The sequence below is a fragment of the Notechis scutatus genome, chromosome 1 (genome assembly GCF_049901735.1).
Source record: "Notechis scutatus isolate UNSWTSFEM ecotype Mainland chromosome 1, rNotScu1.2, whole genome shotgun sequence".
Taxonomy (NCBI): domain Eukaryota; kingdom Metazoa; phylum Chordata; class Lepidosauria; order Squamata; family Elapidae; genus Notechis; species Notechis scutatus.
The window spans coordinates 43,412,174-43,427,738 of NC_142009.1; the positions used below are offsets into that span (position 1 = coordinate 43,412,174).

General features: G+C 39.1%; 1 protein-coding gene across 1 annotated transcript in view; it reads left to right on the forward strand.

Moving 5' to 3' along the window:
- The window catches only part of PTK7 (protein tyrosine kinase 7 (inactive)), an 86,668-nt gene that overhangs the window by 65,790 nt on the left and 5,313 nt on the right, over nucleotides 1-15,565 (forward strand). Inside the window, exons 13-17 of the mRNA XM_026683841.2 lie at nucleotides 7,070-7,197; nucleotides 7,637-7,840; nucleotides 10,441-10,596; nucleotides 13,289-13,521; nucleotides 14,606-14,686. Of these exons, the coding sequence (XP_026539626.2) occupies nucleotides 7,070-7,197; nucleotides 7,637-7,840; nucleotides 10,441-10,596; nucleotides 13,289-13,521; nucleotides 14,606-14,686 (802 nt within the window). The remainder of the gene's footprint in view (nucleotides 1-7,069; nucleotides 7,198-7,636; nucleotides 7,841-10,440; nucleotides 10,597-13,288; nucleotides 13,522-14,605; nucleotides 14,687-15,565) is intronic.

A 15,565-nucleotide genomic window follows, 5' to 3' on the forward strand; every position in this document is an offset into this window, starting at 1 on the left:
TGTATAGGTATATACCGTATTTTTTTGTACCGTAAGACAGTGGTCCCCAACCTTTTTGTACCAGGGACCAGTTTCAAGCACAAATACTTTCTCAAGGACCGGGGGAAGAAGAATCCGAGTTTGGTGGTTTGTTTGCAGATGTTTCATTACCTGACTAGGTAACATCTGATGTTGTTACCTAGTCGGGTAATAAAACGTCTGCCAGCAAACTCACCAAGTTCGAGGCGCCTCGGCCCTGCCTCCCTCAGCCCCATCCCTCAGGTGTCTCCCTCCCTCCCTCAGGTGTCTGCCTCGTTCCTCTCTCAGTCGCTCTCTCGCTGCTCCACCAGCCCAGGAAGAAACTGCTTCAAAGAAGCTGGGGTGGGTGGCTTTCCTGTCGCCGCAGCTCCTCCGAAGCACCCGTTTACCCCACCCGCCCGCCCGCACGGTTCAACCCAGTGCTCCGTTCTGCCTGCCTGCCTGCCTGCCTGCCTTTGTTTGAGCAGCTTCGGCTGATAAAAAGAGCGAATAGTTATTATTCTCAGCCGAAGCTGCTCCCAAACAACCAGGCAGGCAGAACGGGCACTAAATTGAAGCGCGTGCCGGGCGGGCGGGGGTAAGCGGGCGCTTCGGGAGGAGCTGCGGCGACAGGAAAAGCCACCACCCCGGCTTCTTTTGAAGCAGTTTCTTCCTGGGCTGGTGGAGCAGCGAGAGAGCGACTGAGAGAGGAAACCGAGGCGGGAGGAAAGCCGAAGCCGCTGAGCCAGAGAGCAGGACAGGCTTTGGTTGCTTCCTCCCTCCCCTTCTTTCATTTGTGTCCTTGATCCCGATCCCAGCAGCATTCACCCCGGCGAAGAAAGCCGCCATTTTTTTTATTTTTTTTATTTGCGGCCGGTACAGAGTGCTCCACGGCCCGGTGGTTGAGGACCCCTGCCGTAAGACACTCGAGACCATAAGAGCGCTCCTAGCTTTGGGGAGGAAAACAAGAAAAAAAATCTGCCTCTGCCTCCCAGCAATTTGCCTCCTTGCAGCAAACAGCCTGGTCAGCTTCAGCACAGCCTGATTTAGCACAAGCAGCTGATTGGCGGTTGGATCGATCTCCCGTAATACCACCAATCAGCGGTTCCAGGCTGCAGAGATTGCCGCCTACCACCTTTGTGCGCCCCATTTTTGGCCCGCTCCAGGCGGCAGGGATTGCCTCCGATCGCCGCCACTGCCATTTGATGGCGAGAGGAAGTGGCGGCAATCCCCACCGCCTGGAACGGGCCGAAAATGGGACATGTAGTGGCTGGAAATGGGTGTGTGGAAACCGAAAATGGGATGTGCAGTGGCTGAAAAAGAGGTGTGCGGAGGCAGCAATGATCCCCGCAGCCTGGAACAGCTGATCAGTGGTATTTCAGGAGGCTGATCCAACTGCCAATCAGCTGTTCATGCTAAATCTGTGCTGAAGCTGACCAGGCTGTTTGCTGTTTGCTGCGAGGAGGCAAATTTCTGGGAGGCAGAGGCCAAAGGGTGGGGGCCCGCCAGCGGGCAGGGCTTCGGCAACATTTGCTCTATAAGATGCACAGACATTTCCACCAACTTTTTTTGGGGGGAAGTGTGTCTTATAGTGCGAAAAATACGGTATGTTATTCATTATATGTTATGTATGTGTGTATCTGTTGATACAGCATTTCCCAAGTTAAGAACAAGTTCCATTCTCTAACTCTGTCTTTAACCCAAATTTGTAGTTGGATTGGTACTTGTACTTACAAACACGGTGCCTGTTAATAAAAATGGCAGGTGGTGTGCTCCCTGAGTTCCTAAAAGCTGCCCAATGCTTTTAGGAACTGCTGAAGCCAAACATTTTTAATATGTAGCTCATGTTCATCGGTTTTCAGCAGTTCCTGAAAGCGGCGCACAGCTTTAGCACTTTGTCAGCTTGAGGAAGGAGAATTCCATCCATCATATTTGGTAATAGGCATCCCGTTTGTATCTAGGGTTTTCCTTAAGTCGGACTGGTCCTTAACCTGTGGACTCCCTGAATCCATAATACATAATTTAGCATCTAAAAATTCTAGCTTTTACATTGTTTTTTAGACATTTTTACTTGAAAAAATGTAGACAGTGACGTTGTTCAGTGGAAAAATAGAATGAATGATGTAAACGATACACAAATACTGTATATTGAACTTATGAAATATATGCAAGTGGCAGAAATACATGCATAAACATTTGTATAGCAACCTGTAATATCCTTAAAATTCATGCAGTTGCAGCAGCCAGTATGAAATGCAAGTTCTATAAATAAGACCTCATAAAGAGAGCACAAGAGAATGTATTTCAGGGAGAGAAGTTAAGCAGCAACCATAAGAGCACCCTAGAAAACCACATCATCATTGCCAGAGTATTTTTGTCTATTCATTCTCTCTTCCCCTTTTCCTATCTTTAATGTGTAGGTTTTGCTCTTGAACTGCTGTTCTTTAAAGGAAGCTCTTTCTTCTGTTTTAATCACCTTCAGGCCTTAACAGATAACAGATAATCAGAGTTGGAAGGGACCTTATAGGTCATCTAGTCCAACCCCCTGCCCAAGCAGGAGATCCTATACCATTTCTGACAAATAGCAATCCACTCTCTTGAAAGTCCCACAACTTCCAAGGGCAAGGTGTTCCATTGCTTGATTGTTCTCACTGTCAAAAAGTTTCTCCTTATTTCCATGTGAAATCTCTGCTTGTTCAGTTTCCATCCATTATTCCTTGTCTGGCCTACAGGTGCTTTAGAAAATTGATTGATCCCTTCCTCTCTGTGGCAGCTCCTCAAATATTGGAAGACTACTATCATGTCTCCCCATGTCCTCTTCACTAGACTAGCCAAGCCCAGTTCCTGTCACCGTTCTTCATATGTTTTAGTCTCCAGTCCCTGAATCATCCTGGTTGCTCTTCTCTGTACTTTTTCTAGAGTCTCAACATCTTTTTTATAATGTGGTGACCAAAACTGGATGCAGTACTCTAGGTGTGGTCTTACTAAGGCTTTATAGTGGTATCAATACCAGTGGTGGGATTCCAGTTTTTTTACTACCGGTTCTATGGGCGTGGCTTGGTGGGTGTGGCAGGGGAAGGATATTGTAAAATCTCCAGTCGGAGGTGATATTTGCCGGTTCTCCGAACCATTCAAAATTTCCGCTACTGGTTCTCCAGAACTGGTCGGAACTTGCTGAATACCACCTCTGATCAGTACCTCACTTGATCTTGATAGTATCCTTCTGTTAATGCAACTTAGGGTTGCATTAGCTTTTTTGACTGCTGTTGCACACTGCTGGCTCATATTTAGCTGGTTGTCCACTAAGACTCCCAAGATCTGTCTCACAGTTACTGCTATTAAGCCTTTTACATCTCCTGTTTGCAGTTCCTTCTCCACCTCATGTTTTGTGAAAAAAAGTTCTCTCTCTAGCTTCCGGCACAACTCTTCCCAGAATCTCACACAATAGATGAACAATTAATTGCTCTGTCTCATTGCTTTTCCATTACTGTCTCCTGTATGAAGCCATAACTAGTATTTACAGTTGATCAAACATTAGGCAGATGCTTCTTGAAAATGCCTCAAAGTGCTGCATCATGGATGTGTTGACACAGAAAAAACAACAACATGTGCCTCACATGTTGTATGCTTTTCAACCTCTGTTGCTCCCCCCCAAATTGTGATGCTTGAAGTTTTGTACTTAAAACTTTGGAGAGCACAGAACATTGAAATGGTAATCATTGTGCAAAATAAATCACATTTGTGGGAAAGTTTGGAGATTGGAATTTATAGAATAGATTAGATCCATTGTTTGGACACAGAGCTGGAACTCAAGATTTTAAGCTACATGTAGGGAGAGAAGAATTAGAAATGTAGAAAGGGGTGTGGCAAAGGAGACCTTGCTCCCTATTTGTATGTGTGTGTGTGTGTGTGTGTGTGTAAGCCTGCCGTGTTCCTCTGCTGAGGCCGCCTGTGTCCTTGAGGTGCTTTGTGTGTTAAAACCACAGGCTGCATCTGCAGCTGGGAACGTCCCCTGCATCCTTCAGCATCTCCTCGTGGTCTTGCTATTCTCCCACCTAAATAAATATGATGACCACCTCCCAAAAAAGAAATGTAGAAATAATTTCATTTTCAAGCTGATGAGGCTTCTTTTAAAAAGTCTTCAGAGTTTTGGATTTCCGGTTTGAGCTTCTTTGGCGACAGACCGAAACCTTGTCTCTCTGAGGCTTCGATCTGTGCTTGCCGCTGGAGCACCCTGAGCCGGCTGGTTTCGGGGCTAAGTCACCCCGTAGAGGTGGTGAAGAGGGGGGAGACTGCCTGCAGGGTTGCACATCTCTCCTCCCCAGCTGGCCATTACTCCCTTTCTCGAAGGCGGTTGTAGCGGTGGTCAGAAATGGCCACCACAAAGAAGAACTCGACCGGAAAAGAATGTGCAGGAGGAAGATAAGAAGAGAAAGTTTTGGTTGACCGGGTCAAACAGCAAAAGCAACAAATAAGGTACCCTGGAATTTAAACTTAACAACATTGTTCCCAAAGAAGATTTTGAAGCTGCGAAGGAGAGAGAGAAGGGAAAGGATTAGGTTTTTTTCTTCCCTTCCTTATACTGACAGCTAAGAGACTTAAGCAAGAAACTGAAAAAAAATCCACTTTGACATTAATAGGCATCTAAGCTGAAAATAAAAGTCAAAGGGATAAATAAAGATTTCTGGACATTTAAAAGTTTTTAAACGCTGGAAAGGAGAAAATAATAATAATAGAAGGGCAGGATCTGGAAAAATGGAGAAGACTGCCTGGAATTAAGGAATGGAACTGTAATTAAAAGGAACTTACAGTGAAATTTTAACAAGATTCCTCAAAGATACGTTTTAATGGAAACTTGGTAATAAAATAATAGAACCCCAGGAAGAGAAAGTGGAAAAAAGAAGCAAGTAGAAACAGCCTTGGATTATTTGGATTACTTGGTGATTTTTGGTTTTTGCATCTAGATGACTAAAATTAACTGAGTGGTTGTTTAAAAGTTTTTAAAATGGTATCACTCTTAGAAGAACTGAAAACAGAACTTAAAAATGGAAAGAAGACGCACAAGAAGGGAGAAGTTATTTTGGCTTCGTGTTTCAATTCTTAGAAATGGAGATCTGGAACTATGAGAAGCAACAAGAAAAACTTGCAGAACAAGAAGATTGGGACAAAGAAGAAGCCATCTTTAATGATCAAATAATTTTAAGTGGGGGGGAAAAAGAAAAGGGGGGAAAGAGAGAGAAAGGTTTAAGATTAATAAAAACAACCAAAAAGAAGAACAATTTGAAAGATAATATTAGAAAGCAACCGAAGAGGGGATTACAGATGAGAGAGTTAGAAGTAGAGAGGCGAGGGGTAAAAAGGGGAGGGAGAAGAAGAGGGGGAAGAAGGCAAGGAAAAGAAGTTGTAAAAGACAGAAACAAGAAATGGAGAAACAGGGAAAAGATATAAGGATTGTAACCATAAGTTTGTTTAGAGATAATGGGTGAAACTTTAATTGTAAAAGGGATTCTGCAAAGGTACATAAGATAGCTTTGTTATATTACAAATAGAAATAACTTTAGAAAATATGATGATGGATAAAATATTTATTGTAATGCAGTGGGATGTTTGTTAATAAATAAATGAATTAAAACGATTGAGAGAATTAAAAGGGAACATTTTTAATTATTAGTAATGATTTATAAAAATATAAGTGAGAAATATGGGAAAAAAAGAATTAACTATGGAAAGTTTATAAGTGTCCCCAAGGAAGTATGATATTCAATTGAAAAGAAATGTTAAAGATGTTAAGATTTTAATGCATATTAATGATAGAATTGAATTGGAATGGAATGTGTTTTATTTACATATATATATATATATATAATTTTTTCTTTTTAAGAATATAGTGTCTATTTTAAGAATGTACCAAGCAGAATTCGATTGGAAGTTATGTATTATATTGAATGCTGTAATCTTAAAGCTATACATTGAAGCTTAAATAAGAGCTTGAATGGATAAAATTAAAGGATATAAAGGTGTCATACTCTAATTGGTAACTACAGGGAAAAATGTGCTTAATAAGAAAAGATAATGTGAAATTGTAACAGGACAGACAAAAGTATAAATATAATGATTTGAATTGAGATCATTAAAACAAAGTTGAGAAAATTAGAAGAGGGGAAAGACTATGTAGAAAATATAAAATGGTAATAAGATATGGAATAGAATATAAAAATGAGCATGAAATTGAGTTTTGTGTCTGTATGAAGAAGTGATAACCTGGGACCATGCTATTTTCAAAAAAGATGTTTTATTTGTATTTTGTTTTTGTGAAAACCCAAATAAAATTTTCAAAAAAAGAAAAAAGTCTTCAGAGTTTCACTGCAGGTAGTCCTTGACTTAAGACTATACTGAGCCCAAAATTTCTGTTGCTAAGTGAGACAGTTTTGCCCCATTTTACGACCTTTTTCGCCACAGTTGTTAAATTAGTAACACGGTTGTTAAGTGAAACTGGTTTTTCCATTGACTACTTGTCAAAAGATCACAAGAGATGATAACATGACCCAAAACGCTGCAACTGTCATAAATATGAGGTGGTTGCCAAGCATCTGAATTTTGATCATGGGACCGTGGAGATGTTACAATGTCCATAAGTGTGAACGATGGTCATTTCACTTTTTTCAGTACTGTTGTAACTTCGAATGATCACTAAATGAACTGTTATAAGATGAGGACTACTTGTATCCTGTGAATGTTGTATAGTGATCATATCCTTTGGAAGTCTTGATAGGAAAAGCCGAGAAGGTTTACTGGATTGTTTTTCTTTTTACTCTGAAACACAAGAAACTATACGCTATTGCTTAGCACTGCATTCTTCTTTTTAAGTCTGTTTTTTTGGAAGAATTGTCATTTATCAGAAAATATAATTGGCTGCTGCATTTTGGTTTCAAACGAATGATTGCTTGCAGGGTGGCATATTTGGAAAAGATGGTTTGCCTGGCACAGGTCAATTAAAGTTACTGGCAGGCAAGATTATAGTTTAATTATATGAGCTTTCCCTACTGTTTGCTTGCTTTTACTTTGTTTGCAGGATCCAAATTATGACCAATGGCTCTCTAATAATATACGATGTCACTACTGCGGATTCTGGCAAATATACTTGCATTGCTGGCAACAGTTGCAACATAAAGCACCATGAGGCCTTTCTCCATGTTGTTGGTAAGGATTATAGGTTTGATGGTGATCGGGCTGTAGCATTTAGAATGCAAGAAGGTGATTCCTCTGTCATAAAATCAGCATCTCCCAAGTAAAGTTTCTGAGCTCTTCTAGAAAGGAGTCATAATTTCTGTACCTACATATTGTGGGTTTAGCATAGTACTATTATTGATTGTGGAATGAGGCCAGAATATTATACTAGACAAGCTGGAATTTAATTACGCCTAACACTTTTCCTAATTATTCAAAAATAAGAAGTTTCCACATTTTATTCTGTGTTTATATGTACCTCAGAGATTTGAAGGAGAGACATTTGCCAAGTGATTTTTATGCATTATAAGACAAAAACATGTCCAATTGTGTGGTGGTATGTACTTAGTCAGCATGTATATTTTAATAATTTGATGGCATATCTCATGTAAGGTTGGCATCTTATTTCCAGATTTACCACTTACCAACCAAGGGGGTGTACCCAACAACCATACCCCCTATAAAATGATTCAGACCATAGGACTATCTGTTGGTGCTGCAGTAGCATATATAATAATAGTGTTGGGCCTCATGTTCTACTGCAAGAAGAGGAGGAAAGCCAAGAGATTGAAGAAGCAGCCAGAAAGTGAAGAACCAGAGATGGAATGTCTGAATGGTAAGTTACAGGATCTTTTTCATGCTTTGAACAGAATGGTAGAGGTTTTTCATTCAGCTTAGGTTTCAGGGATAAAAGATGAATTAATTATTTGGTATGGCTGTTTATTATTATTATGAAGGTAAGAATTCAAATAGATCAAGTAATGCAATTCTGTAGTTTAAACTAACATATTGCATGGCCAGAGAAAATGTTTGAGGTTTTAAAAAGAACCTTGGAGGTCCAAAACAGAAGTTAAATGGAAACTGATGAAAGAGCAAAAGGAGTATCCTAAATGCATGTGATTGTCAGTTCATCCCAGTAATACTTTATATGATTTTTCAGAGCAGTTTAATATTCAGATGAAGAGTTTGGGTGGAGTTTATAGACCTGCTAATTTGTAGTAGATGCATCAGCCACAGTTTTCCCATGTTTGATTTTGAAAATAACTGGTTTCCAGAGTAAACTGTAAATTGTTCTTCTCTGGAAACACAAAATAAATTTAAAATAGCTTTAAATTCTTTTATTTGCAGGGCTGGCCATAATTGAAACTACATAATATTGATTGAGGGAGTGTCCCTTTAAATTATCCTTCAGTTTGGAAAGTGGTTAACGAACCAGGCTAGAGAGGAGAATGTGAGTTCTAGTCCCATCAGCCATGAAATCTAGCTGGGTGACCTTAGACCAGTCATAGCAATAGCAATAGCACTTAGATTTATATACTGCTTCATAGTACTTTACAGCCCTCTTTAAGTAGTTTACAGAGTCAGCATATTGGCCCCAACAGTTTTAGCCCTCATTTTACCCACCTCAGAAGGATGGAAGGCTGAGTCAACCTTGAGCCTGGTGGGATTTGAACTGCCAAATTGCAGGCAGCCGACAGTCAGCAGTAGCCTACAGTACTGCACTCTTAACCACTGCGCCACCGAGGCTCCGTCATTCTATCTCTCCCCCCCCTCATGGGGAGGGGTATTGTGTGGGAAATAGGAGAAGGGGGGAGTGCTATGTTTGCCACTTTGAGTTATTTATTAAAACAATAAAGGCAGGATAAATAAAGTAATATTGCTATGTGGATAGAAGATTAGCTGGATTTTTTTAAATTACTGCACCAGCCTTTCATATATTTTAGATGTTCCTGCAGTCTTTCTTGTAAAGGGCTAATTTGAGTAATTGGCCCTCTGAGATTCTAAGGGCTGTCCAGAATATTCTATTAGTTTATTGCTGGTAACCACAGTAACTACCTACTGCTATTAGAAATTGTGACAAAATTCTGACCTGACTACTGAAAATTCATGAAATAGCCACAAGAGGTCTCCAGCAGCTTTACGCACGTGGTAAAACAATAGCATTGGAGACTACTCAGAGTTCAAGCACACATTTAATGGGTGTTCTAAATCAGGGCTCTCCAACCTTGGCAACTTGAAGACATGTAGACTTCAACTCCCAGAATTCGTCAGCCAAGATGGCTGAGGAATTCTGGGAGTTGAAGTCTACAAGTCTTCAAGTTGCCAAGGTTGGAGACCCCTATTCTAAATCATATGTTTAGATGGCCCTCTAGTGACTAGAGTTAACTGATGTTAAGAATGGTAGTTTTGCAAATAAATACATTCTTACCTACTTGCTCTAAAATTATTTAAAGGATTTTTAATATAACAATAAATTTTCACCTACATTTATTGCAATTCATTTATTTTATTATACTTTAAGCCAAATTCTGAAAAGTAGTTATATCACCCAAACCAGATTTACAAATAATCCTTGACTTGCAATCATTTTTTTTAGCAACCATTTGAAATTAGGACAGCACTGAAAAGCATTCCTTGCAGCCATTGCACCATCCACATAGGTGCCTAAATATGATCCCAGCTTGGCAAATGTCTGGTATTTATGGGTCATGTTATTGCTATTTGTGTTCTTCCCAGCCGGCTTCCAACAAGAAAAGTTAATGCTGGGAAGCAAGCAGGGAAGGTCAAAACACAATCATGAGATGTCTGACTTAACAACTGCACTGATTCACTGAAGGACTGCAGAAAAAATAATAATTGGGTGCAGTCACATAATGCCTTGATTAATACTAAATTTTCTGGTTCTCAAGGTGGTCATACATTGAGGACTACCTAAGTGCTATTTATAAAGATTAAGAAACATATCAACATATCAAAATAAACTTTTCTGGATGACATGAACTGACATGAACTGAAGAAGTAATGGCTATGTCCACTGTTGGTATCCAAGTTGGGCGTTGAGGTGGATTAGAGAATGAAGAAGTGGGATAGGTAACCTGGTACCTCTAGGTACCCATGTACTCACCCCCAGGCACATTTCTTGCTCCCTGCTAGATTTCCTGTTTTATTTGACCTTGGAGTTAAATTAAAAATAAAAAGGAAGCTTCTATGCTGGAAAATAGAGCACTAACCTCTAGCATAATTATTTATAGGAATGTTTTAGGACCCACAAAGATCAGGTTTCTCTGAAATCTGCCTTAGCTTTTAATGCTCTACATTTTACAATCAATACTTCGTTTCAGGAGGATCATTAGCATGGAGCTTTTAAATTCCAAACATATGACACATCCCGGGAAGACTTTGGCAAAATTTAAAAAAAAACACATTTTCTTTCAGGGGGCACTTTGCTGCAAAATGGACAGACTACTGCTGAGATTCAAGAAGAGGTGGCTCTGACAAATATTGGCAACAGTTCTGCAGTCAACAAGAGGCACAGTACTAGTGATAAAATGCACTTCTCTCGGTCTAGCCTGCAGACAATCACTCCTCTGGGTATGCAGTCATTCTACTTCATATTTGCTTGCAGTACACATTCTGACCTCTCTTCTCTTGTTCCCAGCAATCCAGAATGTACTGTGATCTGAAGTGGGATGTCTATGGCTTTTCTGTCACTCCTCTAATTTTCTTTCCATCATCAGTTGTTTAACACTCTTGGGTCTATCCCAGTTCTATATTTTTATCGAATTATTTAAATGTATATGCAAATGAAATAAATTGTTCTGGCCTTGCTTTATTAAATTATGCATAGATATATCATGGATATAATCTTGGAAGGGACATTTTCCCTATATGGGACAAAAGGGAAAATGCCTTCTGTTGTGCTCACTGTTGGAAGAGTTTCAATTTATATTAAAAATCTCCAGTTACTTCAGAGTTGTTTTACTGATTACTTAATACCACACCACACATTTTCATTTTGCATTCTTCAGGCAGCTTTTGGAAAGTGTCTTTGCCTTGTAAGCAGTTAGGTATTGACTGATTAATCTAAACAGAGCTTAATCCCTAAATTTCTATGGGTCTAAGGAGATCACTTAAAAAATACTAAACAGAGTAGTGATCTGTAGTAATTTAAGTTGTACATATTTAGGTTTGGTTACATGCTGGTTTATAATTAAGCATAAGAACTGGCAGTTAAGTCAGATATACCATGGAAGAGATGGTATCTAAGAAGGAAATTAAAGATGTATAATGGGGGGTACCACTCAAATATTGGAAGATGCTGTTTCAAATATTCAGGATGCTGAATGAGAACAGAAAAAGGCAGCCAAGTTCTGTAGCACTTTGTTTTATTTCTTGCTGAAATAAGGCTTAATATATAAATGTTGATCTTTAAAAACCTTTCCACCCCTCACCCCCAAATTCCCAGCACTTAGTATTCCCACTCATTTCCAAGCACTGTGGGTAGTATTGATTCCTTCAAATTCAAATCAGTCTTGTTCTACTTCAGTAATTGCAGCCAAATGCTGCTTTTATACTTTGCCATATTTTTTCTTCAAACATCTATATATTTTCCATTTGGAAACATTTCAAATACAGCTGTCCATTTAGTCACTATTTTATAGCAATGTATTATATCCTCACTGTCAATTGATTCTTATTTCTGCCTTGTATTCATTATTAGATGGCAGAGTCATTTTAACAATATAGATAGTTATTATAATTGGACTCAAACTTTAACTTTTGAAAGCATAATCACTACTTATGTAGTATTCTTCTGTATACATTACATCACTACATTTTAAATAAATATATTAATTTATATTATAGTGTCTGTGCTATTCTGTTGTTCTATAGAATCATTTAAGTACCTTATATAAATTACTGTTAATTTTTATCCCCAAATTCTTAAACTTAAAATTTTATCTGTGTGATAGTCCTCAACTTACTACATTTCCCTCACTAAACAGTACGGCCATAAAGCATAATTGCATTGCTTAAATGCCACAGTCATAAATGCCAAAACAATGAGTCACTAAGGAAGCTGAGGAAGTTGTAAATTCCAGGAGCGATAGGTGGAGGTGTGTGCAGAATCAGAAGAGGTGTTGGGTAAATTGGGGAGGGTGCAGGAGAGGCACCGTGTGGATCAGGCTGTGCATGATAGGCCAGAACTCTGAGAACTAGTCGTAGCCACCATTCATTCAATGCTGTCATTGACTATGAACAGTTATGGAAGCAATTGAGTACTACCAGTATTGTTATATGTGTTATGAATGTAAGTCACCTAACAGCTATTTGGGTTGGAAATATATAAACCAGGATAGACATTTTAAAACTGTATCTTTAAGAAAATGCAAAAGTATAATTAGGTGTGGTTTCTCAAACGGCCGTAAGATGGAGCCAGAAACCTGGGTTGTTCAGTCTTAGTCTCAGAAGAAGTCTCTGTGAATCTCTGTTTCCTTCTGTATTGCTGTTCCTCCATTTTTCCCAATTGACTGATATTCCTGGATTTGATGTAAGTCTGATACTGAGCTGTTTTTGACACTGGACTTTGTTATTGGATTATCCCTGGACTAAAAACTGACTGATCTTACCTGTGAATGACTTTAGACTGTGTTTTGAACTTTGCTTAAACCTTTATTGAAAGTAAAAAAACCTACATTTACTGTACAGTGTATCTATGTGCTGTGTGTGTATTATTCAAACACTACTCTCAAATACGTCTCCCTGTATGTGCTCATTCTCCTAACAGGGAATTATCTCAACAATATGATTTTATAGCTCATTATATTCTAGTCAGTTTCTGTGCTATATAAGCTGCATTGATGTTCAGCAACTTAAATGTCACTTCTTTTGTTTTGCTGGTTCGTGAGTGAAATCAGATGACTGATTGATTGACCAACATTTCTATTCTATTACCTACAGCCATCAGAAACAAAAAACAATTTAAGAGGCTACACTTCTAAAGCATCAAATGTATAGCCAATGGGTTCTCTTAGGTCCATTTTTGTCATTACAAACACAAAATATATTTGTGTCATCCAAAACTATCCATGACTCCCCAATAGATAAATGGGGTGGGGGGCAGTTGGGGGAGTAGGTGTCAGCATCATACTCAGCCAACTCTGAAATTTTCTTTGCAGCTCATGGCCTCAAATTTTTCAACAATATCCAAATCTATATTGTACTGTATTCTGTGTGTACTATAGAGATGGCTAGCAAAGCTGCTTTATTTTTATTTTTTTAGGGAAAGGTGAATTTGGAGATGTTTTCCTGGCTAAGGCAAAAGGCATTGAGGACAATGACACTGAAGTGCTTGTTTTAGTCAAGAGTCTTCAGTCAAGGGACGAACAACTGCAGTTGGCCTTCAGGCAAGAATCTGAGATGTTTGGCAAACTGAACCACAGCAACGTGGTGCGATTGCTTGGCTTATGCCGGGAAGCAGAGCCTCACTATATGATCTTGGAATATGTGGACTTGGTAAGAAATCTGATCAAATATTCAATTGCTGTAGCCGTGGTTTTTTTTTGTCTGTTTGTTTCTTTTTTAACAAGTATACAAGGCTGAAGCCGTATACACTTTATTTACTGTTAAGAGAAGACCTGTTGATTGAAATAAGTACAATAATGGATGCAGAGCTCTTGAGTAAACCTGTGTCAGTTTTGCTGTGGTTAATGAACTGATTATGCTTCTTACTCTTTACTTTGGAGACAAAAGCCAATGGGTTTATATGGAAATTCCACCCCTTTAGATTGGAGGCTGAGGAAGCTGATCACTGGAAGGGACCTATATTGAATATTTATTTATTTCTCAATTTCAATTAATTCACTCAGGCAATTTACAGCAAAAACATAAAAATATTCATGATAAGGAACAATAAAACATCTATAGTAACACAACTCAAGCAGTAGCAATAGTACTTAACTTATATATGGTGTTACAGTGCTTTACAACCCTCTCTAAGCAAGTTTACAGAGTCAGCATAGACAACATTCAAACATCCCTGGTAGGCTTAAAAACACAATATTTTAAAATTTAAGACATGAACCATTACCAAAAAGCATGATGGTATGCATTCTATAGGGAAAAAGCTCTATGGAATAGCTCCATATCTAATTGATTCCCGAATCTTGGCTGGGCTAGGTTGGTTGAGTAGGGAAAACTGAATATTGGCCCTGTTTCAGAAAGACATTTATGCCCAGAAGTCTCAAAAATCATTGTCCTTGGTAACAAATACAGAGTTTTCAATGGTGAATGCTGACCTATTCCCCCATCATCAGTCCTGGCTTCAACCCAAAAGCTGGGAGAAGCAGATCTTGAATAAGGCAACTTTGTCTTCACCCAACTAGCTCTTGAGAATGCAGGCTAACTCTGCCTGCTGATCCACTACTGAATACTGTATGAACGTGGTGTTATTGCAGACAATCCTGGTATTTATTATTAGCATCTTAAAATTATTTTATGTGATCAAAAGAGAATAAGAGATAAGATGAATTGGTCTGGCTTCTTTTTGTCTTAGTATACTTCTAAATAGTTCTGAAGAGCTTTATTTCCTTTCTGCTAGGGAGATCTGAAGCAGTTCCTGAGGATTTCCACAACTAAAGATGAGAACCTCAAACCCCAGCCCATTAGCACGAAACAGAAGGTAAAATGGTACAATTGGAGAGTTAGTAGTATATGAATCTAAAGAAGGCTGTAATTGTAGAGAAAGGAGTGAGTTAATTTGAAAGACTCAATAATTATATCATCCAACTTGATGTGGCATTTAGGCTGCTGTGAAGATGCCTTATCTTCCAGTGTTGTTGCTAGGGCTATTTAAAAACAAGCCTGCATGTTGATTTTTTTATATAGAAAGTTGTTTACAGGTAGAATCTGGCTAATTGTAGATCCCAAATGGACAATTTGCAAGCCATTTTAGGTCTTGAAGTTCTGTTCTACAACCATCTATTAGTGACCTACAATATATTCATTTGTTTCTTTATTTAAAAAATAAAGCATATGGCCTTCCACCTGAGAGCACAACTCTGGGAAGCTCACAGTAATGAAACTACAAACCATAAACATAAAAAAAAAAAACCAGTGCCACAGTCATCTCCTAGGATGTTGCAGCAACTATCTGTAGGCTCCAGTCACTCTAGCTCACTGCCTGGGTGAAGAGCCAAGTTTGATGGCCTTCTAGATGTCTAAAAGGATGGAGTCTGCTGAAGAAGGATGTTCCACAAGACTGAGGCAGCTATGGAAAAAGACATGCTTTTTAAGCCCCTCTACATGGTAATATTTCAGGGGAGGAACCTGGACTGTACCTAAAGTGATGTAATGTGAGCAAACCTAGAGGTGCTCAACACTCTGCATGCTATTGCATTCTAGATCAGTTGTAGCTCTTCAAGGGAAGCCTCATGTTCAGCACATGGCAGCAATCTAAACAGGAAGTGATTATGGCACGAGTGACCATCAGCAAGGCCTCCCGGTCCAGAAAAGGGTAGAACTTTATAGGTCACTAGGCAATCCATTACAGAGATATTTA